Below are 26001 nucleotides of genomic sequence, written 5' to 3' on the forward strand. Positions count from 1 at the left end.
GAACACTCTAGTGAATAATAATGGTAATTTGGAAACATATTTATTGAAATTTCATTAAACATTATTGGCCAGGTTTCATTTTAATCCAGCACAGTACACTGTTCAATTTAGGCCATTTCCTCTGGCTAAGTCACTGATTCAATTAGCTCCTAAATGAAGTTACTGTAATTACGAAAAACACAGCTGTTTGGGTAATTCATTTGGGTATTGGAGATTTACATTACAATGTATTCACATTCAAAGGTATTTCCTGAAATTCACTGCACCTTTATCCACCAAAAAGGTAGACTGATTATGCTAACATCCACATCCAAAGCTTGATCTCCACGTGTCAGTGTATTCCCTATCTTCTGACGATTGATTAATGAGGCTCCCTTCAGTGCAATCTTTAATCTTTGGCCTGCTGCATACTTATCAAAAATTAAAATCTCAGAATTGTGAGGAACGAGCAGGTTTCATACTACCTTGATTCAAATCCTGAGATTGGTATTCATCTGCTTGGCATGTGTGTGCCTGCATGTGTGTGATAGAGAGAGAGAGAGAGAGAGAGAGAAAATTCTTTATACTGTATGTCTCATACCTTAACTGAATATCAGCTATTGCAACCTGAATCATCTTTGTTCTCATTGCATCTATGCATGCGAGTTGTCTTCAGTCAATGGCGATGGTCAAGTACGATCATGAGACAGTATAAGCCTCTTTAATGTAAGGAGAGAGCCTTTATGAGACTGGGCTTAGGTGAGGGTTCTGAAATTGCATGTCTCTCACCATATAACATACTCTGAACATTGTTGTCTGCTGTCAGATATGATATCACTTTGAGTTTGAATTTTTCAAACTCTGAGATATTTCTGAGAAGCATCCAACATCTGACAGGACAGTGGATTTCAGTGATGCTCTCCTTGCATTGTGGCATTGCTTTTCACTTATTTTGCACTTCATTAATGCATTAAAATTATCTTAGGCTGTGATCACATATGCTGCTTGAAGTTGCACGCATGCCTTTACCATCAGAGGTAATTCTTAGGATTGACTTTTCTCTTCAGATGATTCTGGTGCAGTAAATATAACTGAAACTGAATTCAACCATGGCTGGCATCCATGATGTATTCTACATATTTAGATTGTGTATGTAATGCAGGAAATGGCAGCAAATAAATTGAGTGTGGTTAACACGTTTGTGGTCAAATTGTGAACTGCCATTTGCACCCAGGCAATTTGCCCTGCTTCCTCTTTGACTGGACCTGTAGCATCAGTACATTCTTTATGTGGGCTCATGATTAGCAGCAAAAGAATGCAGGTGAGCTTGAGACTGCGGGACCACACCAAATATCAACCCATCACTTGAGAAGAATCTTTGGGCTTTCATGATACATTTGTTGTATGACAAGAAGGAGCGTCGATTATTAATCTATTCTATGGATGCCATCTTCTTGTGCTCCATGGATTATTTGCAACGGAGTTTGAAACACAGTGTCCACAGATGTCACAGAAAATTTTTGAATTTTTGGTGAGAAGCTTGTACATTGTCTGGCCAACTATTGAAACTTGGATTGAAACTTATAATATTGTGACTAACATCCACATCCAAAACATGGACCAGTGGTATTGAATGAGATCCGATGTTCTACATGCCAGTCCAAGTCTTGAAGTGACCATTAAACTCTTTATATGATATGAAATACTACCATGTGGCCTGGTGTATCTATCTGAAATCCTCTCTGAACATTACAGCACTTCAAAGAGGAATGAAAAAGGGTTCAAAAGAGGGATGGATGTCCTTGCAGGTATAATTCATAATTTAGCGGTAATCGCTGCTCCTCACAGCATTCCTTTCATACATACTTTATCTGAAAATAGAAACATTCAGCTCACCCCACCCTATAGCATATGAGGCACCTGCTGTATTTAACGTAGGAGCATGTTTGCGTTGAACTTACCTGAGCTGATGCAAGTGTTTCCAGATGGGCTGATTTATAATCACCACATGGATATAACTGTAGCATGGTGGTTAGGGAATAGGACTGGTATCACAGAGGTTGGAGGATTAAATCTGAGAACAAAATTGCCACTACTGTGATGGCAGAGACAGGGTCCCTAGTTAGATAGTTAACTAGTAGCTACTGGGGACCAAATGTTAAAATGGATTCCCAAAGAGGCAAAGTAAATTGACCCCCTAATGTCAGAGTGCAATAAGTCGCACAGCTTTTCTACAGTTTTACAGCTGCTTAAGGAGTCACCCTGCCGTTCACACCTAGCCAGAAAGTTCTCTGGTGTTTCTTTATATCAGTAGGCTAAAATAGTTGTCTCCTTGCTAGCTAGCTAACACTCAACCACCTAGCTTGCCTGCTAATTATCCAGCTGGCTGTAGTTACATGTTGTTACATTTGTTTCATGTTTATATTTCTCACATCTACTGAAGCAGTGTGATGTACCCAGGTCAGGCAGATTGGACAGTGAGGATCCTGAGACTTAAGCCCTCCAGTTTAGAACCAGACATCCCCTCACTCATCAGTGACTGTAATAAAAATTGTTCAGCCATATTTTAAAGAAAGTAATAATTCAATAGCATTAATCATTTTGAGTGGAGTTCCTACAGTTACAGAAAACAGAACCTACAAAAGCCATGGTAACCCCAGGACAGGGTCCAGTGAATCACTTTTTACATGCTTTTTATTACAGTTAAACTATGTTGTGTCCAAGGAAGTAGAAATTTAGTTCAGGTAAGTGGATTTTTGAACAACATGCCCAATGGGGAAGGTTATAAAAAACCTTATTGTTGAACCCTGCAGCTTTGTCAGGCAATCAGGTAATATCACACTTAAGGGTACAACAGTAAAGGTTCAAATTTGCAATCATTCTCTGGCACTACACATCTCTGCTGCCCTATGAGACAAAACACTAACATTTTACTAGTCTATTCATTATTTCAACCCATAAGGAAAGCTAAACCCTTTCAGAAGGCTTGCGGGGAAATGAAGTTTGAAAGACCAGAGGTGCAAAACTGCTGTAGAGGGGGATGGTTGCTTGGTAGACTATGCACTGTCTGCACTTTGTGTACAGACTGATTTTTATATCTATTTTAGTTTTAACATAACCACACCATCAATGGCTTTTCCATTTATTTGCTCACCAAAACCACTGGGCATGTTTAAATATTTTTTACAGAAGGTTATTCAAGCAGTTTCTATATGAATAGCACAGGTCAAAACCAGAAGAAAATTAAGATCAACACTTACATTGGGTAAGAGTAGAGTACACATCTTGAACAGAGGTTGTATGATATAATCTATGCTCTGTATTTTGCCCGAACACTTGAGCACTTGATTAAATTAATTAATGGCCTTAATTGTACCAGTTTAACACCTCCTCCAAGTCCTGACATTGCCAGTTCTTTAAACAGAGCTGACATATAGTTACATCAGAGTAACCCTGTAGGACTAGAGACAAGGAACCCTAGTTTGTCTGAAAGTGAGACAGATAACATTGTGATGAGAAATGTTTCCATTTAATATGCGTGTGTGTCATAGTTTAACATGGTCTAGAAAGAAAATGATTTATAATAAATCGTGTGGTTTGTTAGTCTTTCATCACGCATAACAAATCACAGGACACCCTTTCTCTTTAGTAGTGACGGCTCATGACTAACGGACCATACCGAATGAATTTTTTGTGCCTTTGGTGAGGGTTTAACGATGGCAGGACCATTCAGAGGTTGATGGAGCATGGTATGATCACTTTAAGTGTATGGCCGTTTGAACTGTATATGCAGTACAGTCTGTTCACATTTAGTCTCAGCAGAAACTAGGTTGGAGCATGCAATTTGTAGATGAATTTGTAGATCACCATGTCTAGTTATTTCAGATTGGGATTGATTTACTTTGTCCTACTCATATAGTTACCTTCTCCTCCCATCTACAGTCACTTCAGCGGGAGACAGTTACAGTGTTGTACGTGGTATCCATATTATTATTATTATTATTATTTTATTATTATCATCATCATCATCATCATCATCCTTAGAATTAGCATTATCATTAAAAGCACTGTTAACTTTTTATTAGGCTTGTTCTTATTGTTGTGGTTCAATTGTTCATCATTTGTTGAGTTAAACAGTTTTAGTGTCTTGCTATGCAGGAGCAGTGTCCTTTCAAGCTCTATGGCAAGTCCAGTTCTCTAAGCCCTGTGCTTTGCACCTGTCTCCATGCCTTTTTTATGAGTACATGTTCTCACAATAAAACCACAGACCTCTGTGACATTTAATAAGCTATAAGCGGTCTTTTACCAAAATTTACATTTCATTGTTTACATTGTCTATATTACATCAGTTTGTCATTTAGAAGACAATCTCATCCAGAGATGCTTAATAAGAAAGAGAACACATTGTATCTAATAAAGTTCAATAAATTCAATAAATAAATGTTCAATAATTACCTGTGTACTTATGGTATTAAATGTGTGTTTGCATAATGATTACAAAACAGTAATAACTATGTTGTTCTATTAATACATGTGTGATAAATACGAATAACAACACTAAGTGTTAATTGTTATTACAAACATGTACTCTGTGGCTTCAATATGATACCATGAGTAATATAATGTACAGTATTTTAAAAATAATTTTATGGAATGAAAATGCAATATAATGTACAAATTCTGCAGGTAATTTATTCTTCAGGAATTTCTGTGAATGGGCAGTGATTTAATTGGGGGAGAAACAGGGAGGACCATGTCTTCATGCATGGAGAAGCATGGGAGATTAATGGGAGGATTAAATGGCACCGCCATGGGCATTGATAGGTTGCTGCAAGACTTCAAAAGCTTGAATATGCCTGTGTGAAAATGTATTCAGAGCGTGTCACTGTTAAGCACATTCCCCTTTAACGAGCTTATTTCGTCTCGGTTTTGGTTTGGCGTGGAAAGCCAGGGGAATCGTGGGGACAGGGCGTCTTTGACCGTGACCTGTGACAGCAATTACAGAATGCCCTCAGCGGTATAGTGTGAGTTTCAGAGTCGCAGACCTGGATGAGATTACCTGAGCTGTGCATTTTTGAGCGTAATCAAAGTGAAAGCTTTCTGCCCGCTCAATGGTAAGTGCTCTGCAAAAATAGCTGGAGAAGAAGAACAACCCATGACATGGTATATAAAGACATGCTGTCTATACTGTTCTATGGACCCTGATAATTGCAAGTTGTAAATTGTATTGGTTTGGGTTTTCAGCGTATGACTAGGTAGAAATTTAGATGTTATGCAAAACAGATTTTTCCACAAATATGTTATCTTTGTCTACTTCACTTTCTTGATGCCAGAAACCAAAAGCAGGGTATTTGTGAGGGGTGATGTGGGTTTTTAGGAGCCTTCTCCTGATGCTCACATCTCTTTTTTTTTGAAGCTGAGGCAAAGTGTAATGGATCACGAGATATTAAACTGCCGGCAGCAATCTGTTTGTGGTTTGAGGTAGGCCCATCCATAAAAGCAGCGGTGGCTTTCACTTGAAAGCCCTGAGGCACAAAAATCCAGGAGGAAAATCCTGAATGAAGACAGAAAAATCTAACTCTGTCTGTAAGTTCATGAGGAAGGGGAAAAAATATTTTGCAAGGTAAAAATATTTTTGTAAACTACGGTTAGCAGAGAACTTCCCGTTGCCTGTTGCATCATAGATTTGATTTAGCTACTCTTTTTTGCCCCTCAGTCTCACTCTCAGTGAGAATGTGAAACAGGTAAGAAAAAGAAAGCAAATATTTTGAATACATTGTTAAACACATATATGGTAATGTACCAAGGCCATCAGTAGGATTATCAGATCTTAGAAGCTTTACTTTCAGACCAACCCAGTATTTTATTACCAGAATGTGAGGCGCATGACAGCTGTGAATTCCTTATGTTATTAGCTTACATTACATTACCAGTCAATCAAAGCCGATAGAGTCAGCCGTGACTGATGGAAGAGAGGGGAAATCCATCTCTGTCGGGTGGTCGTAATGATCAGCATTTACCTTGCCTCATTGGATAAGGAGCCCTTGCCATTGTTGAAAAGCCTTCATATGTGTCTAGCCTTCATATGCTTCTTGTGTACTTTCTGTGCCCTTTCCTCTCTTTACTTGGAGTTTCTTGACTGCCTTTTCCAGGGCTCAGGGAATGTGTTTCCAGCTTGTCACTTGCCCAATTAGAAATGATAAGACAATTGATTTGTTCTATGCAAACATCAAAGACTGTGGTGCTTCCACCTTTAAGGCACTCTGACTATAATATGGTGCAGATGATTCCAAAGTAACCCGCACTTGTTCATTGGCTTCTTACAACAGGGTCACTGTATGAGGTCGGTTGACCAAGGCATGCGATGAATTGAAGGGCTGTTTTGAGTGCACCATTCATGTTTACTGGTGCAGAGGATGAGGATGTAAACCAGCTGGCAACCTGTGTGACTGATTACATTAATTTCCGTGTTGATAATGTTATGCCACGCAAGACTGTGAGTTTTTTTTTTTTTTTCTAATAATTAGCCTTGGGTCACTAAAGACTTCAAAGCAGCTCTCAGTTGGAAAAAAGTAACATTCTTAAGGGGTGACAGACATGGTATGAACACAGCACAGAAGGGGGTAAAAAGGATGATCAGAGAGGGGAAAAAAATTAAGTTCAAATAAAAGTTAGAGAGTGAAATGCAAGGTAACAACATTAGAGGGGTATGGAAGGGTATTGCAGCGTATGTCACCTCTACCTGCAAAAGCCAGTATGGGGGGGTTAGTTAGCGCTGATGAAGCAAATAAGCTCTTTCCCAAATCTGAGAGGTATGATTTCAAATTGGAACATCAGCAGGTCTTCCCTAACTTCCCCACTGGGGGAGACTGTAACACCGGTGCACCAATCATACTTGCTGTTGATGACATCTGGAATCAGTTAAGGTGCAGTAAAGCTAATAAGGCCCCCGGTGGAGATGGTGTATAGTGTTATCATGGTATATAGAGTTCTCAAGGTCTGTGCTGTACGATATGCTGCACTATATGTTCATGCCCTCACTCTCACGAGCTAAACTCCCACAGGGATGGAGACCTTTTTGCATTATACCAGTTTCTAAAAAGAGATGTGTCCAGACTTTAAATGATTTTAGATCCAGTGCCCACTGACGTCACATATTACAAAGTGTCTTGAGAGAGTGGCTCTACAGCACTGCTTTACATGTTAAATATTGTTTACACTCATTTAGAAACCTCTAAGAGTTGTTTCATTTATAAATGGAACAGCTTTTGAGCGATGTTTTGAAGTGGCTTCTCGAGTGCTTTTAACACCATCTAATCAGATCTTTTGGCTAACAAACGTGATTATGATTATGAATCTGAGTAGTTCTGTCATGGCTTAGATGATGGAGACCCCAATTTTTTAAGGCTCAGCCAGAATATCTCAGAGACTCTTCTTACAGACCCTGCTGCCTCCTAAAGACTTCTGGCTTCTTTTTTGTTTACATTGTACACAGACTGTAAGACATCCTGTCATCTGCAAAAATTCTGTGAATTTTGTCACATTTTTTGCAAAAATTCTGTGAATTTTGTCACATTTTGTGATGATGATCTCCTGGATTTGAAGGACTAATTTTGGGTGAAAGGGACACCCCAGCCATTGAAAATGCATGGGTGGATGGAAGAATGGGTAAAGATGAGATGTAATGTTATTATGTTTGTTCTTAACATTTTAACCTATTATAAGTTAAGTGTTTAACTAAACTTTGCCTTATTTATGATCCTCCAGACCATTTGAGCATAACTAAATTAGTATTAACATATCATTATTCATGTTGATATTATTAAGAATAAAATTAGTTATTTTATGGTCTTAAATTATAACTAAATATAAGTAAATAAAGCTTTGAGAACCTTAATCATATCATGACACACAACTGCACATATACAGACATACACTCTATTCTGCTTAGTTTTCAGTGTGACTCCCAAAGTGAAATACGTTTTGGTGCAAGTGACCAACTTCAAGAGTGTCTAATGACTTCTGAAGTGCTGTAATTGATGTGTGGTGTAATTTGGTCTTTGTCGTTTGCTTTTATTAGCTGAGAGATTGAAACTAAATGTGGTCATTATTCACCGTGCATGCACCTGACTGGTTTTAGATTGTTTAATTTAGATTTGTTTAATTTCATTTTTAAATTTGCTTAATTAATCAAAGCTCACAGCCTGGTAATTTACAGTGCCCAACCTTAATCTTCCTTGCAGAGCTTTCACTTTGATTGATAAAGTTTCTGCCTGAGTTTATTGAGCTTTTATCCTTTATTCCAGCATTTAAATGAAAGATCTGATGTGATTTTGTTCCTGCATCAATGAGAAACATTAAGTCCTCAGTAGAAAAAAAAACAATATTTCCATCTGAAGGAAATAAAGTCACTAGATTTTACTGAAACACAGTCATTAATTATGAGTCATTGAACATATTTGTTTTGTTTTCTTTTTCATGTTTTTGTTGTGCATTTTTTTCTGCCGTCTGTCTCGTCAATGTCTCTCTCTGACAATATGCAAACACAAACATTCATTTATCAGTACTGCAGAAATTATGCAAGTTATATAAATCTCAAATGATATTTGTTCTCAGTAAATTCAACATGTACTTTTTAAAAATAGTAATCATAACAAACCATGAAGTATAAAGCACATTTGTAGTTTCAGGCTTGCCAGCAAATGAGTAATGAAATAGCACCATTTGATGTAATGTAAGCCTCACTGTAAACCCTGAGCCACCTTTAACCTTGATGTTGCTTCTCTGTTAATTGATTGGATGTGTATTTATTGCCACAGGCTGTGGCTAAGCTCCATTGTTTTGTTCAGTATTCTGTGAATAATTGTAACTGCATTTTACACCAAATTTATAGGTTTGTTAATCCTTTGGAGCCATAATGTGCCAGCCTCCCTAGTGTTTACTGTATTTTGTTTCTAGCCTCTTTCTTGCCTTGTATGTTCTACAGGTGGATTTGCTTGTTCCAACCAAAGTGACTGGCATCATCACCCAAGGGGCCAAAGACTTCGGACATGTCCAGTTCGTGGGCTCCTATAAACTGGCCTTCAGCAATGATGGAGAAAGATGGGCTATTTACCAGGATGAAAAAACTAGGAAAGACAAGGTATTACAGTCGTTGTTAGAGCTCTCTGTCACATCAGTGTCTTCCAAATGTAGGCTTGTGTAATTTAATTGTGATCAAGGTTGCATATTGGCATCACGGGATGCATCACCATCTCACATCACTCATTACAGTTGCCATGTAAACATTCAGGAATGTATGATTCCAAAACCTCCTCCCCTTCCCATAAACCTGACGTTTCTGCTTTGTGATTGGTGGTATAAAAAATTGGTGTGACACTTCACTTCACTTCACTTGCTTTGCTATGTTGTTATATTTTGAGGTAGCGTATTCAGTTTCAGGTTATGCACAGGGAAATCCCCTTTATGATTTCAGTGAAATCCTTTTACATACTTTTTGAGGTGTAAATGCAGTGTGACACACTTCACAAGCTGACTGAGTCAAAAGAGTTTTGCTTAGCTTTTCCTCTAAATGTAAACTCAACCTGCCATTCAAAAGAGGGCAAAACAAAAGCCAATGCACACACTTGATCCTTTCTTTCTGTATTTCTTAGTTTTGTGGTTTGTGTTGTTGTTTTTGTTGTTATAGTTGCAAGGATGGTAGAAGGTCGAATGTGTTTATTTAACTGCATAATGCCTTATGAGGAACTGCAGGAATTTAAGCGTTTCAGGGTTTCTCATCCCCTTTCTCTTATTCTCACTCCGTCTGCATGCTAACTTTGTGCATAATGATTTATAGACCACCTAGTGCCACATGCAGCGAAAGCCGTGTAACTGGTAAGGTACCCTGTTTTTGTGGGCACAGCATGTTTTTTATCGGAGGTACAGGGGCTCTTGTGCTGAGGCAGCCCTTAGATTATTTCCAGGCAAGATCTGATAACAATTCACACAATGAGCTTCAACAATACAGTGTGAAATATTTCGTTCAGGCTGTTCAGTAAAAAAATCGTGTCAGTTGACATTTCAAATGTCAGACTTCTGTAATTGAGAGACATCCCGCTACTGGAGAGAAGACTCCCATGTTTAACATCTTATGCTAGGACTGTTGTTTATTCAGAAAGATAAAAACCATCATGACTACACAGTGCGGAGAGAACTCAAAGATACACAGTCAAACATGCATGCTTGGGGTTTGTATCAACATTAAGGTCAGTGAGATCATCAGACCCTTGGTACCTTGAAAGTGTGTGCATAACATTGTCAGGTTGCATTGTCCTCAAAAACACATCCATTGTATATCTCTCCGAGAGGAATAAGCTGCTTTAATAAAAAGCTTCTTCAAGTGCTTTCACTGTCAAGTACAACCATGGATCTACCTTTCTTCTCCTCTGGCTACCCTTACTTAAAAGCCAGGAAAATCGCAGGGTCTGAAAACAGTTATACAGCGCACACTTTTTTGGGCATGTAGTGTCTTTTCGGAGGATGGTAGATCGATGCAAACTTCCCTCTGCCAATAAATTGTCAATCTGGTGAGCCGTGCACCAGCAATTCTCCCATTTTCGATATGCAAATGCTTCGCTTGAGGAGTTTATAATTTCAATGTGCAAGATGATCTTTGGATGTGGGCCACTGCATACAGAGTGTAATTTTCTACTCAGCAATCTCCATTTCGAGGACTGGAATCCTTCCAGAGGCCTGGCAAGGCGGGTGATGTGAAGGTGCGGAAACGACAGCTCTCACAGTTCACTGGGAAATGTCACAACAAACGTGTCTGGAAAGTGTTTGGGAAGTGAAAATTGTCAAGCCTACACAGTCCAATTTCCATCATTGAAAAAGCAAGGGGATGTGGATGAATTTAAACGACGCCTCAGGTAGTTACATGAGAAAATATTGTTCAGGGGAAGCATGGACATTTTAATTCAGCCTTGTATGGAGTATTGACTTTGTGTGTGCATTATAAATTTAAAACTAAAAACTTAGCCTGGTTATTCTCTTCAAAACCATATACGTGCATTTTCCAGAAAACACTCAAATAGAGCTACGTTAACAGCAGAAGAGAATAGACTGATAATTTGTGACTATGATTTTGCCAAATGGCCCAGGGTGCACTTTAAAGCTGTGTAAGCAGCCAGAATAAAATTAGACACAGGACTGCACCAGAGGTCAGGGGCAAAACTGAACAAAACTACAAGCCTGCTTCCAATTGTATAAGTTTGTCATTACTCCTGCCCCCTAGTTGTTGTGTTCATGTTTTTCCCCTCCGTCATTCTGGTCCATGTGCTTGTGTTTACTGTTTTTCCCTGTGTTCCAGCCTTGCCCCACTCTCCACCCTGTTCCTGCCCACCTCATTGCCTCATCATCTCCACCTGCCTGCCTACCCACCTGCTTCCCATTACCTTGTCAGCCCAGCCCTATATCTTCCCTGCTTGTCTCTGTCCCGTTGCTAGTTCATTGCAGTGTTTTCGTGCCTGTTTTGACCCCACCGTTTTTCTGCCTGTGCCCCCGACCTTGTTCCTGCATGCCGCCTTGCCCCGATTGCCTGCCTGCCTGGTTCCTGACCCTGCCTGCTCCTGTTCCTGACCCTGGTTTTGCCCTCGGATTGCCTTCCTGGTCTTGACCCTGCCTGTTTTTGAATCGCGATTTTGTCTGACGATTACAATAAACCCATTTGGAGCCCGAAGCTCCCGTGGTCCGCGTCTGAGTCCTTGCCTGAGCCATGACAAAGTTGCCGTGAAAGCTTTGAGTGCCAGCAAATGAATGAAAGAACCAGACACAAAACCTGCACACTTTAGCTCCAGCTATAGTTTATCCAACGGACCACATAATGGTAGGCAGGAGATTATGTTGCATAGAATGGAGGAGATTTGGGATTGATCCCGGTTGTAGCATCTCTTTGGCTTCCCCATTTATTGTACATTCTTAAAATAATCGAAAGGGTGCTGCTTGTCTGGGTTTGACCAGTCAGCAGGAAATGAGCCCTTCTGTCATGCAAAATCAGAGAAGCAGTGGGGCATGGGATTCTCAAAATCTTACCCAAGGAACGCCTGCCTCCATTGCTAATCTCCCAGAGCACTTCTTCAGGGACCAATGTATTGTCCAGAGCTGATGCTTCTTCAGGAATGTAGCTGATTTGCATTCAAAGATGCACCCAGCTAGACTGGATTAATTAGGTGAGCATTGAGTCTAATGATGAGTGGTAGGAATGTAATGACTACGATGTTGTCAGATTAACCTTAAATAAACACTGCTTCCTCATGAAGTACCATTGGTAAAAGCTGCTGGGGACATGGGTTGGGATGAGAATTTACTATGATGGGGAGTGACCTGCCCCCTGGGGGGATGGAGGGGGTGTACTCATTAGCTGTAGCTTCATCCTCCCTGGTGAAATTGCAAACTGCCCAAGCAATTATGTGTGCATCCCACAAAAACTGTTGGACAAACTATTAAAGCCATTTTAGTAGTCTTGGTAAGTGAAGAGCCAGGATTACTTCCCTGTCCAAAAGCTTAACCAGCATTCATCTCTCAAGCTCTGTGGTGTCCATTGTAATGAGCAACCATAACCCTCCCATTCAAGACATCGATAGCTGAGAAACAAAGCTGCATGAGTCAGCTGGAAGGCATTCTGAAGTGTGAGTGAGCACTTTGTTCAGCAGGTGGCTGGGTTAGAGTTTAGTCCTGCCATTGGCAGCGGCTCAGCCCTGGCGAGATTGCCACGGACATGTTATCAGCATCTGTAGGGCCATGTGCAAATTTATGGTTGCCGAAATAGGAAGACAAATTTTACACTTTCTCATTCCAAGCCGTTGGTTCAGCTAGGGGGACAATATCGTTCTATTTTGCAGTTTCGAGGAATTCTGCCTCCTCCACTGAAGGTGCTGCCAGGCGTGGAATCACGAGAGCTGTTATTTTTCGCAGGCAGGCAGTGCAACATGAGGAAGGTCAGAGCCGACATGCTCCGAGCTTCTGTTTGCTTTGTTTCCGGGTGTCAGGCTTGTTCAGATGAGGAAAAACACAAGGCATTAGACAGATGACAGGCCTGTCCGAGAACAGTAGACAAGTTTCCATTTCTTGATTACCATGCAGCACCTCTTGCGCTGCATGTGTCGAAACCTGCCTCTGAAAATGTCATCTCCAGGAAGACTGCAAAGACAGGCTGATAAAATCTTCCTTCCTAGGTATTATACTTATTAATGATAACAATGCACAAGAAGCCCAGAATGACCCAATCAATCAGGCAGGTGGGGAAATGTAATTAAGGAGGTAGGATGGGTGACAGTGGTGGCGGGAGTGGGGAGGTGGGCTACTGTTTTTTTTTTTTTTTTTTTTTTTTCCAGTAAATGTCACTGTCTGGAAGGACAGCTTTTTTGGCTGGAGAAACTCATCTTTGGTTTTGTGGAGAAAGCCTGACAGCGTGGCTGTGAGAATGCAGGCTACACTGGTTCAGTTTTCCCAGGTAACATCACGATTCATTAGCAGGCAGCCCCATGGTTAACGAGAGGGGAGAGCAGAGGCAGACAACCAGTGGAACGCCACAGTCTACCGCTGCAATGGCGTTAGAGGCCTGACGCATCTACTCCAGGACTATTTTGCTTTCTGCAATGCTAAGCAATGTCTCATGATAAGATTACTTTGAAATCAAACAACATATGCACAGATCAGGCATATGTTATCTGTGCAAGGCCTACCTTGTGGTAATCAATACATACAAAATGCAGTGAATCTGTACCTGTGCATGTAATGAATCTGGACAAATATACATACATACATTTATACATAGATAGACAAGTAAATAAACAAGTAGGACTCTGAGAGCATTGCGTGGGCGTGCAGCCTTCTGTCATTGTGATTCACTCAGAGAAGCTGATATGTGCATCACTGTTGCTGACTTTATCTTCATAGCAGAGCGGCGCAGAGGAATCATCTCTGTCTCTTGGTTTATTATCAGTCCCTGTGTTTTGAATTTTTATCTCTTTATTTTTATCTTCCTTATTTTTCTTCCCGCTCTTGTTTTCCCCGTGTCGCCTCACTCTTCCCAATTTGTCTCAGAAAACAACAGTGACAGGACCTGGATCTCGAGGCTGCAATGGAGAGAAAGACTCCTGTCATATTCCAGTTGTCTCTGACTTCTGTTACCTGCTATGCCTATTTCCCTGTGTGTGTGTGTGTGTGTGTATTTAAGCAGATGCACAGAAGTCTGTGTGTGTCTTCATTTGTAGGTGTCTGTGTGCATCTGTGTGTGTGTGTGTGTGTGTGTGTGTGTGTGTGTTCTCAACGTCATATATCTTTCATATGAAACATGCTTGAGGGATGCCCTTGCAGAAAGTATTTTCTTTGGAGTCACAGAGGTTTCCATGTATCTATTTAATATGAATGATGCTGAAATAGAGGTCATGACAGACGTTTTCTCCTTGTGTGCTCCTGTGAATTTTTTAAAAAATAAGTTATTTCTCAGACGTTTTGGATAATTGTAAGTAAATTAATTGTCCAGCGCTCTTGAAAGGTTGTGTTTCAGTTTATTAATTGAGGCTCATGTCAATGTAATTCTATCCATGGAATAGCTTTTTAAATGGGAGCTGGTGCAATGTGACCTTATTGCTTGGTTATCAAGGTTATTCCTGTAAACCTAAGATTGCAGAAATGTCTAACAATTTGATGGATGAGTGAGCTTGTGCCAGTTGTGCACATCTTGCAGATTACTGTGTGCTTCACTATATAGCTATAAACACATAGTGTGGACTTGTGGAGTAATGACTGGGCCCTCTCTTTATATCTGTAAGGTTGCAGGTTTGAATCATTGACATTGTGCACTTGAGCAATCTCTCTGTGAGAAATAAAAAAAAACACTAAGATTTTCAATCTGAATTGATTGCATGAACTGAAAAATGGTTGTTTCGGTGGGACCTTTGAAAAAATTGGTGAAAGAATTCATTCAGGTGTAGTATGAATAAACTTAATTTAATACAAGCATATCAATGTTAGAGTTAACAAAGAATCAAAATTTCGAAACAACTTCTGCGGCTGCCCCAAGCTATTAAAATAAATATGAAATGATGTTTTATAGAAAATACTGGTTAAAGACGCTTTATCAATGTGTTTTCCTACTATGCAGTAGTTATATTTTTCATTTGTGGTTATGTATCATGCTAAAAAACCACAGATTGAAAGAGACTTTTTGTCTTTGGTCTGCTATTGATGTACAAGATAAAATTAACATGTCTTGCAAAGTATTGATGACAACTGTTGTTGTCTTTAGAAGTTTCAAGACATTGTTTTTTTTTATGATTTAAAGAGGACTGGTGTTTCTGGAGGTTATGAATAAAAAGAACATCAGTAAGACGTGTCAGCTCACTAAAGGCAGATGTTTCTACTGATTCCTCTGTCCTTAAATTAACTTTGTAGTTTTTTTTTTCACTTTTCCATTTTACAAATCCTTTCTAAATTAATTGAGTTGAATTGCCGAAAAACTAATGAAGATAACTTAACGTGAGCAGATAAACAGAGTCCAATTAAAAGTTGAATCGAAAGATCAAATATATAAATTGGTGCAACTGACAAAACAAAGGAGGCCTATCTCTCCTTTCATTGTGCATTTTCTCTTCAAGTAACTGGCTAGATTTCTTTTATGAAGAGACTCAGTTTTCTGTTGTCAAACAATGTCCTCATTTACTTTTTGAATAGGAATTGCACATTAGCAATGTTAGTCAGAGGGGCTTTGATTATCAAGTTTATAGACGTGTTGTGGCTAGACAAATCCTTTCCGTCAAAGACTGCTCCTCAGTGCCCTCACTTCCTGGCATTATTATTATTATCATAATTTGTTCACTTAGCAGACTCATTTGTTCAGCAGACTCCTTCTGGAGAAATTTGGCAGTTTTTGGGGCTCTTTGTTGGCCACGATTTTTTGAAGGAGTCATCAGGTTTGAGTACCACACTCATTACCTGGCCCCTTTCTGCTTCAGTTGGGATTTCAAAATCATGATCCTTTAAAACCAGGCTGATCCTTTACACCAGTTCTTAGCATCCCATAACTGCTGCTCTGTAGTATCTCTTCCAGCTGTAATTATTTTTCCTTTACCATTCACTTCTTGTTACTACCCCGATATGATCTCCATCAACATCCAGCTTTATCTTATATCTCCCTTGCATTAAACCACATGTTACTCTATTCCTTCACAATATGTATAGCTGGCACTGTACTGTTACTGCATTAAATTTTTCCTCACAATGGTGGTGAGGTGGCAGATGTCAAGTCCATTAAGAAACAGAACTGTAAGTACATGCAGGGATGCAGTTAGGAGTCAAAAGGTCTTAGACAGAGAGGAAGATAAAATACAAAGATGAGTGCATAATTTTGTCTTCACCTCCACCACCCACCCACAACTTCCATTTGCGTACTTTGTGACCTCTTAATAAGGCTTGTGGTGGTTTATTAAGCGTGACACACTGATTCCAGACCAGCTCTGACCAGTGCAGCTGCTGCATGCTGATGAAGGTCTGTTAAATCCCTTCTTACGCTCTGTGGGGTTTGGAAGATATGTGGAAGTCAGGGGCTCTAACCCCCTGCCCCCCCCCCCCCCCCTCCTCCACCACCACCACCACCACCACCACTGCCACATGTGCTGTTGGTTTTCTAACATTACTCATTTCAGTGGAAGCCTTGCTGAGCATGATACATACACCAGTCTCTCTAACCCTGCCTAAGGAGTTACAGGGCCCCTTATCAAAATTCACTTGCATCATTTCATTTGTGGTTACAATGATGATAACACTGGCTTTCCCACGATTGCATAATGCATAGGACTTGGGTCAGACCTGTGGCTTGGTCTGCAAGGAAACTGATTGATTCCTGCTCTGGCTGGGGGAAAAAAATGCCAAATGACACATTGGCTGAGTGGGGAAAAAGTTTGGGGAGGTGGCAGTATGTTAGCAAGTAACTTTTTGTAACTTGGCCATTCCCACCCTTGCAAGCAGTGAGCTTTTCTGGCCTCACTTCTCCTTGTTCCTAAATGTTACTGAGGCTTTTGGATTGTTTGTCTTCCTTTGTGGCCTCCTTTCTCAGAAAACACTTGAGATGACCGGAGATCATGCAGAGTGCAGAGCAGTTGGATTTGCGGGTATTATGAAATTTTTCTGATAACTGGAAACATGGACATTACTGCAGTGCTTTTTTGACACACGTTTAAATGCCCTTGAATGTGTCCTCCATTTGACTTTTTAATGGAATTCACAGTCAGATATTTCAAACATAATTCTCTCTCTCTCTCTTTATATACATATATATGTGTGTGTGTGTAGTGTATAATATATAATCTGTGTGTGTGTGTGTGTACATTCATTTAGATAGGAAGATACAACAGTAAAGTAAGTTTGTAGATCATTATCCCTCTAATATGATTTCATACAGCAGCGACCAAGTTTACATTATACGCTATCTGCATTTGATGATTGTCAGTCGGAATCCCTCCAAATCACAGCAGGATTCAGTAAAAGCACTTAACTGTGTGCAACACAAGTGCTACCCTCCAGCAAAAGACAATTGAATGTATATTTTAAACACAGAGAACACCTAAATGATCTGACAGTTTGCTGTGCTGTTGTAAGCAGTCTTTGAAATGCACAAGTGAAGCCTCCAGGCTATTCTGCCTCTTCTTTCCTTGTGTGGAAGTGTGTGGGTTGGGGGAGGGGAGAGTTAGGGACACTCTTGAGGGTAATACTGATTTGTTTTTTACATTCCTTTTTCTTTTTTTTACAATCTTTTTGTGTTTGTTTTTTCCCCCAGTTAGCATTATGATTCATTTGTTGTTTATCAATTTGGGAGTCAAGAGAACTAAGTGGAAGTTATGAAGTGAAGTAAATTATAGAAGAAACAACAAAAGCTTAATTGCATATTTTATGGATTTCATATCACTCTTTTGTTCTTATTTTTGTAATAAAAACACAGTTTTCTCCAGTATTCACAAATTGAAATATCAAGCAATACGAGAATATATGTACATATACATTTAGTGGTAATTAAATCATGTTACAAAAGCCCTTGCTTTTATTGCCTGCAGATGTGAATTTAGAAGACCAATGGCACTAAACATTGTTGGATTTCTGTTGTATTGCATGCTGTTTCCTACCCCATCAGAAATCCATAAATGTACAAGGACCAACCTGCACCAAAATGTTGGGGTGGCTGCACAATACAAAAATTTTGGCTTTTGTGAATAAATTTCTGCAGGCAAACTTTGGTTTATGAGCTGTGTAAGAAAACAAAGTAACCTGAACTCTTTCCCACAGAGTCCACACACACACACACACACACACACACACATGCACACACGCATGCACACACAAACACACTCACACACATATACTAAGCCTTTACCTACTCAGTTTAAACACTGTGTGTGTTTGTGTTTACCTCACCATTGAAGTTAGTGTTTCATTGAGGGTGTCTGGAGAGTTCAATCTCATTGTCATTCTGCAGCTGGGTTGGGCTCTAGTGAAAAACAGGTGATAAGGATCTGATGCAAGTGCTCTCTCTGGTCATGCAAAGAAGGACTGAAAAGATGTCTGTATTCACAACTTGAGGCATGGAAGAGTGAAATACTAAATTGGAGTGTCGTGACAAATTTGCGATGGATTGGGTGAGGCTCTATTTGAGGCTTCCCAGTGTTTGTTCTGTGTGTGTGTGCGTGTGTGTGTATTTGTTGTCGCTCCACAATAAACAGGAGCAATTCAATTAAAGCTGACCTTCTCCATAATCTAAATTTTAACCAGTCGGGCATTGCCAAAGCATCACCTTTTTCAGAGCAGTGGCAAAGCATCCAGTAGCTTGCCAAGCCTGTACCTGAGTAATTAAGCAACAGTCATTTTAGAATGACTTGGTTTCTGTTCCAACCAGTTTGTTTTGCTTTTGCCTTTTTTTACTATAACTACAATAAAGCTGTTGTAAAACAGAGGAGAACTAGTGCCTCAGTTCAGCTTCAAAGGAAAGACATAAGCCCACGACCCTCTTTGAGGCTGCAGAAAGACAACTTAACTGAGGTCCAAATGTCGATAAACTGCCAGACTGTCCCGTCTGAGGAGCATGGGGGGGGGGACCTAATTCTGTCAAATCTTCTTTTCTCCCCACCCAACATTGTGCTCTGAAGATGCAAACTTCAGGCAGTAGAATTCTGGTAGGGATAGCCTGCACATGAAAAGTATGAATATTCTAATACTGTAGAGTGCACGTTTTGGATTGGGGTAGCAACATGCGTGATAATGTAAGGGAAATCATCTGTAATTATTTGTTTGTATGCAAAGTGTTGCATTGGATATTTGATTGAACTTAGACAGCTGCTTATGGGCCATTGTGCATTTTTATTTCCAAATGCTTTTAAATATTTCCTAAAAAGGTTTTCTGCCCATAAATAAATAATACTCAATACAGGATTAGGATTAGATTACTTTAATATCTAACCATATTATGCAGTCGCTAATTCTTTCATCAAAATCTCCTTGGTGGCGAAGACAATACAGCCATCAACACAAGACACACAAACCTAACACATACATTTGCACATCGTCACTTTAGCGACCTACAAGCATTTTTTAAAACCAAGAATTTTATAACAAGCGCTTGAGAATGAGACAGGGTCTGTGAAATATCCATGGCAAACTGTTGGTTCTAACCTTTACATTGCACTCTCTTGTGTTAGCCATTGCACCGATGTGACAGCAGAGGAAATTGAGAGAGAGAAAGCATGTCTCTCCACAGCCGCAGATGAGCCGAAGAGGTCACTAATGTGATTGAGTGGGAAGGAAGGGGGCCAGCTCTGGTGCTCTGATTAATTCCAGTGCATTCCAATTGCTCAAACCCTGACACAAAGCTCTGTTACATGAAACCGTCTTGGCTGTGTGTTTTCATAGACCAACACAAATGTGCTTCATCCTGATGTAACCATTACGATGGACTTGGAACCAAATTCAGTTTAACTGCAAAAAACTTTTTTTACCCATTACATGAACAAATGCATGTCAGTGAAATATGTACATGGTAAAAAATATTTGATTGTTTTCATTATGTCAAGTCAAATCATTCTGTGTTTATATTGATCTGATTCCTGGTTTCATTATGTTGTTTAATGAGTGCTGCTATATATGAATTTTGCAGTGGGTGGTAGTAAACTTTGACCTACCACCCATGCAGAGTACTCTGTGCTTCCTTCACACATGGGTTTCAAACAGAACAAACATAAGGTGAAGCTCTTGCCTAGACTGCGTGTTTGTAGGTGGAAGGGAAAATAGAGACTGATATGTTCACCAATTAGCTGTTTCACTGCATTATTAAAGTGGCAGTAGTAACATAAGCTTCTATGTGATGTGAAACTTGTGCCAGTTTCCAACAGAGATGGCATGTTAAAGTCAGGGGAGTTGCCATTATTTCATTTTTTATTGCTTCATTATAACATTTAATCAAGCTCATTGATTAAAGTTATGTGTGAGGCAGCTATGGAAAATGTGTATGAAATGTGTGTCTGTATTGGTGGGGGAACCCTTTAAGTTTCACTTTGGGAGCATACACTTGTGTACAGAAACAAGGCCAGATACATCTGTAGACTCTGCACTGGCTATTTCTGTCATGGATTTTTTTATTACAAACTCTGCTCTGTACTTGTCTATTTCAGAAGTTCCAGTCAGCGCTCATAATTTTGAACGTGAGGAGTTCAGCGGCTGGAAACTAGGTCTTAGTAACTTAGGGACAGAACTGTCAATGTAAAATGTTCATTGTCCACCATCTCTATTACTAATAATACACTGACTTGGTTGTTTTATTACTATTTATATATAACTTTCTTTGTTTGAATTTTGTGTCCACCATCTGCTTAACTATCCATCTCATATCTTCAACAGATCTTCCAAGGAAACTTTGACAACGAGACACACAGAAAAAATGTGATAGACCCACCCATCTACGCCCGCTTCATCCGGATCCTCCCGTGGTCATGGTACGGTCGGATCACCTTGCGGGCGGAGTTTCTCGGATGCACAGAGGAAGACTGAACACAGCAGTCTGAGTCCCCTGGAACACTGGAATATGGAAGATTTCCCTTAGCATCTCAAGAGAAACTGTGTGAAACCTGTATAAATCTATTGCCAATGGGTTTTTTCAAGAGTACGTGTTGGTTGTGGTTGGCAGGGCTTTAAGTTTTGTATAATGATCTAGACCTGCCCTTATATAATATTTGTCCCTTTTATCTTCGTCCCTACCATTTTTTATTATTGTTATTCTTAAACATTCACATTTGCTTTGTTGTCGTTTTTTATTGGAATGTATTTGTTTAAATCTAGGGCAGGGGTTGGATTTCTCACACTGTGGTTTAAACTTATCACCATGAAAGCTGCAGTTTCACTTTTTAACAAAGACATTAAGTCTGTTTGAAAAGCTTTGACAGCTGTCCATATCTGATTAGAAAGCAAAAGGTGTAAGCTACTATAGAAATGATAACCACTAATATTATGCAATGCATTTGTATTTTTTAATACAACACTTAACAAATATTACTGTCATTCATGTATTTTTTGGGGAAAATTCCCCATAAAATAACAGTTTCAGTAAGAATAATTGCATGGCACACAAATCATGGTATTAACTGCATATTATAGCAAGGTAAAAAAGCTTACAATACACAGAATATCAACAATGTGATTTAGGGGTATATATTTTTAATGTACTTTTTGTTATGTTTTCTGATATACACTTCAAAGGCTTAGACCTAAATGCACTTACTACAATTAACAGAGAAGCTATTGAAAAAGAGACACTGCAGAGAGGTAAATGGTATTATTAGAACTAAGATGTCCTAATACTCTCACCATTGTGTTGTTTTAATTTATTTAAAAGTATGCTGTTGGCCTCATATTCCTATTTTTGCACTGTATTTCATTGATCTTTTTTTTAATAGTGTTGCATGTTGACATTCTGACCATCGGAATCAGTTTGAACTGCTCAGGATAGAAGCCACTTATTTGTACAGTTTTGTTTTTGTTGATTTTTTTTAAAATTGTTTGTTTTACCCATAGTTCTACAATTTGCTGAAGAATAAATTAATTTCTTAATATATTTGAGAACATACCATTCATATCTGAAAGCACTTGAATGAAATGACAATGTAGGAAAATTGGCGATATATAATTATTGTAAATCAAATATATATTACCCTATCAGTTTTTTCATTAAAACTTGTTCCACATTTTTTGAGAGACAGTAGTCACCACATTAACAGCTTTTTTTATCTGTATTTGTTTTGCAAGAAAATAAGCAAAATACATATATACTGCAATTACAGCTTTTCCAAATAACAACTCTGCCTGTATTATGTGAAAAATACCTTGGTGATAAAACAGTGTAATCGAAAGGATGAATTAAACCAGCGGTGTGGGGTATATCCTACCAGACAGCTCATCAGCTCCTGCTGCCACTTAACTGCTACCATGCCTGAAGAGTACCAGCCAGAGTGTGCTAGACCATGGGGTAAAGCATAAATTATATATTTTTTTTTTCCTTACTTATTTTTTTTTTTAATCCATGGTCCCCACCAAGAAAGCCCTTTATGGCAATGTTTTGGTGAAAATTGCAAAAAAGTGCTCACTTTTTGAAAATTCGTAAGTAATTCATAATGAAAAAAAAAATCACACAGCAAAAACAAGTTCAAATGAGGTACTTCAGTGGCAGGGACTATGGGAATGACAATGCTATTGCTCTCGGACTCTGATCTATACTGACCAAAATCCAGGTGATATGATGTCAAATGAGATGTAAATGAGTTTACAACTCTTTGGAAAGAGAAGATCATCCATGTGTTGCACCCTGACAAGGAGAGTGCAGAGTTTACGAAAAAAAAAAAAACAATAATTGTTGAAATATTTTCCAAAGTATCTGTTACTTATATATAGATATCTGTGATAAACTCCATTATGGATTGAATACTAATTCCTCTGGAAATTCATATTTTACAAAAGGTTTTCCCATTTCACTTATGAGTAATATTTACACAGTTTACAGTATTTCCAATGTTTTCTGTTTCTGGAGACGATAGCCGTTATATGACTTGATGTAGTCTTGTTCATCTATTTCCTCATAGATTGTTCTAGAAGGTCCTTTGGCCCAGTAATCTGTAATGGTAATGCCTTTGAGGTCTAAGGAGAACAATTTGATTCATGTGTCAGTTGTGGTGCTCTACTGCCCACATAAATTCATTTTTTAAATATAAATGTATGCATACAGCCATGTTAAGGCAATGAAAGACAAAAATCAGTCTGTGGGCACATGGGTAAAAGTTCAGTGTTGTTTCCAGTAGTTTGCAGTCTTATACTTTGTGTACTGTAACTTGTGATTTCTGTGAGGAAGGCTACTTCTGTGAAGACAGTGAGCTCCGGATGGGCTGTAAGTTTAACTTTTTTTAAATTTTGTGTCTGCATTATCTAAATTCATCTTTCCAAATGTGAATACAAAGTGCTATCTGGCAAAATGTACCAATCATGTGCTGATTTGTCAAAGGTTGTGGAGGGAGACAGCATCGGGATTATATTGTGTATAGATATATGGTTGCTTCAGTGAGAGCTCCTTGGTTTGACAAATAAAAAAATGTCTGTGAATTGTACAGTGTCTTTTTTTTCCTTACATCACAGAGGTTGTACCCTTGTTTCCTTTGTTATACCCTTGTTGTCATTCTTATTGTTAATCTTATCTCCAATGAGAATAATTTCAATTTCGGGATGATTTAATTAAACTGTCTGGTAATAATTTTTTGAGAGGGGGCTTCTTAAAGCCTTCATAAACACTTCATAACACCCTTATAAGCATTGTATAAACATTCACAAAAACCTAAGCCAACAGGCATAGACTGGTGTACTATGTCACCATCCAAATCAAAACTTACATTACTATGACATTATGTCATGTCACTTCTGATAATTAGACACACTGTTTTACAGTCCATGCCAGTTTATGCAGCACTGATGAAGGCTTTATGTTCTTATTCTATGGAAAACTAGCATTCCGATGAGCATAGTTTCCTGTGAAAACATGTTTTCTCCTTTCTGCAGTGGAATGATACAACCAAACCTGTTATTGACACAACTAACAGTTCCTCTCTGCATTTAAGAAAAAAAAATAATTTCAATAAAATGGCTCTACATTACTCAACACAAGGTATGTCCAATTCCCCAACTGCAGACAATAAACCACTCATTTGGAGTATGCAGTTATTATCCACTATGATAAACACCAAGTTCAACACGGGAATGTGTACACCCTCAGTGTAATTTTTTCTTTATATCCTATCAGTACCCCGTCTCAAGAAATGCAGTTATAAAATGGTGTAATTCCAACAATTCATTTTTAGAAGATGATGCTCACAAGGGTTTTTTTTTTGCAAACTCCAATTCACAAAAACAGCCACAGTTGCGCAGTGAAGTCCAGAACCTTTGCTTGGTTCATGTTTTTAGGTAGCACTCTCAGTGGTATAGCAGATGGAAGAATGCCTGGGGGCGGGTTTGAAAATATGTCAGTGTAGTCAAATGCAACAAGGCTGGTTGGGGGCCAAAGCTCACAGCAGCTGAAGCAGAAACTCCAACATTCGAGCCAAAATGGCTGGGGTCCTGCGTATGACTTTTAAATGGCTGTAGCTATTCGTATCATGCCAAAAGTAATGGCCCATCCAGTGCTTGGTTTCCAAACGCTAATGTGTCACTTAAACAGATTTGCGCTCCACCCAATTTCTGCATGCCATCAAGAGGGGCATGGCTGACTTGGCATGCAGAAAGGCAGATTAGTTGAGTCTGAAATGTCATGAGGCATGATAAACAGCAATATGCTGAAAGAATTCGAACCCTTTTTAGGGGAGTGCATATGATATACAAACTATCAAAGTTATTACCGCAGAGATCCAATAAAACCAGATACACAGGAAATACAAAAATACAAAAACATCCAAAAGAAAGGACCTGAAAACTCTTGGCTTTGAAGTGTATTTTGAAGAACTCAAATAAATACTTACAGTTTGCTTTGTGTAAGGGTAAAATTCATTTATTCACCTTTGCTGGGATGTACACAGTATCTTATTTAACCACACATAGAAATCCTGTCTAATGCAGCATGCACCCGTATATTTTACTCAAAGGTAACGGTCAAAAATGTGGATCAAGTCCAAAGTTGGATCAAATTCCAGATGTCAGATAACCACCTTATTTGGTTTTTTTTAAATCCTCAGTGATCCGTGTAATCTATGAGTTACAAACGAAGGTAAAATTGAGTGTAACATGTTTTGACAGCACTCCGTCATCAAGTGTCAGAAACAGTGAGGCTCACATCAGTCTGAGTCAAATCAATCAATCCATTTAATTCAGACATCACAGCTTTTGACAGGAATGACAGCTTGTTGATTTGCACTCATTTTTTTAACATTTCTGTCAAGGTAATGCTAGGAATAAGGAATAAGGACTACTGTACAAATGAGGTGAGGAACTCTTTACAAATTCAATTTACTTTTATAATTTAGTATTTCTCTAAATTTAACCAGCCTACATTGCAAAGAACTATGCACACCTTTGTATTGTCTAAATATTTTCATATTTAAATAAATAGCCTGGGTTTGAGGGATTATTTAAAGCAGCTCACCTACCAGCATTCTATCATTTTGGCACCCTCTCTCTCTTTGACTAATTTTCCTATTAAAATTCTTTCTCTCTTTGTCAGGCTAAGATAGCAATTTGGATGACCCATGAAAACAAAATCCACAGAAGTAGAGAAGTGGATGAAAACGGTACAATATTGAAGATAACCTTCACCAACCAATAGGCTGTCAATGTTTGGGCAGTTCTGAAATGGTGAACAGCTGAAGCCTTTTCAAAAAATGTGTCCTCTGTCATTGTCTTTGTGTGAGCATTTGTTTTCAGGCAGATGTTATTGGGAAAGTTACTGGGAATAAAGCTCTACAAGGGGAAAAAAAT

At 38.9% G+C, this 26001-nt stretch overlaps 1 protein-coding gene across 3 annotated transcripts in view; it reads left to right on the forward strand.

The window, feature by feature from the left end:
• The window catches only part of edil3b (EGF-like repeats and discoidin I-like domains 3b), a 109548-nt gene extending 87503 nt beyond the window's left edge, over positions 1-22045 (forward strand). Inside the window, exons 10-11 of one of the 3 annotated variants that reach the window (XM_036529006.1) lie at positions 8966-9121; positions 20902-22045. In XM_036529006.1, coding sequence (XP_036384899.1) covers positions 8966-9121; positions 20902-21051 — 306 coding nt within the window. In that variant the 3' untranslated portion in view covers positions 21052-22045. The remainder of the gene's footprint in view (positions 1-8965; positions 9122-20901) is intronic. The other 2 variants (XM_036529008.1, XM_036529007.1) reach the window with 2 other exon arrangements.
• The last annotated feature ends 3956 nt before the right edge of the window (positions 22046-26001 follow it).

This window comes from Megalops cyprinoides, chromosome 5, assembly GCF_013368585.1.
Source record: "Megalops cyprinoides isolate fMegCyp1 chromosome 5, fMegCyp1.pri, whole genome shotgun sequence".
Classification (NCBI taxonomy): domain Eukaryota; kingdom Metazoa; phylum Chordata; class Actinopteri; order Elopiformes; family Megalopidae; genus Megalops; species Megalops cyprinoides.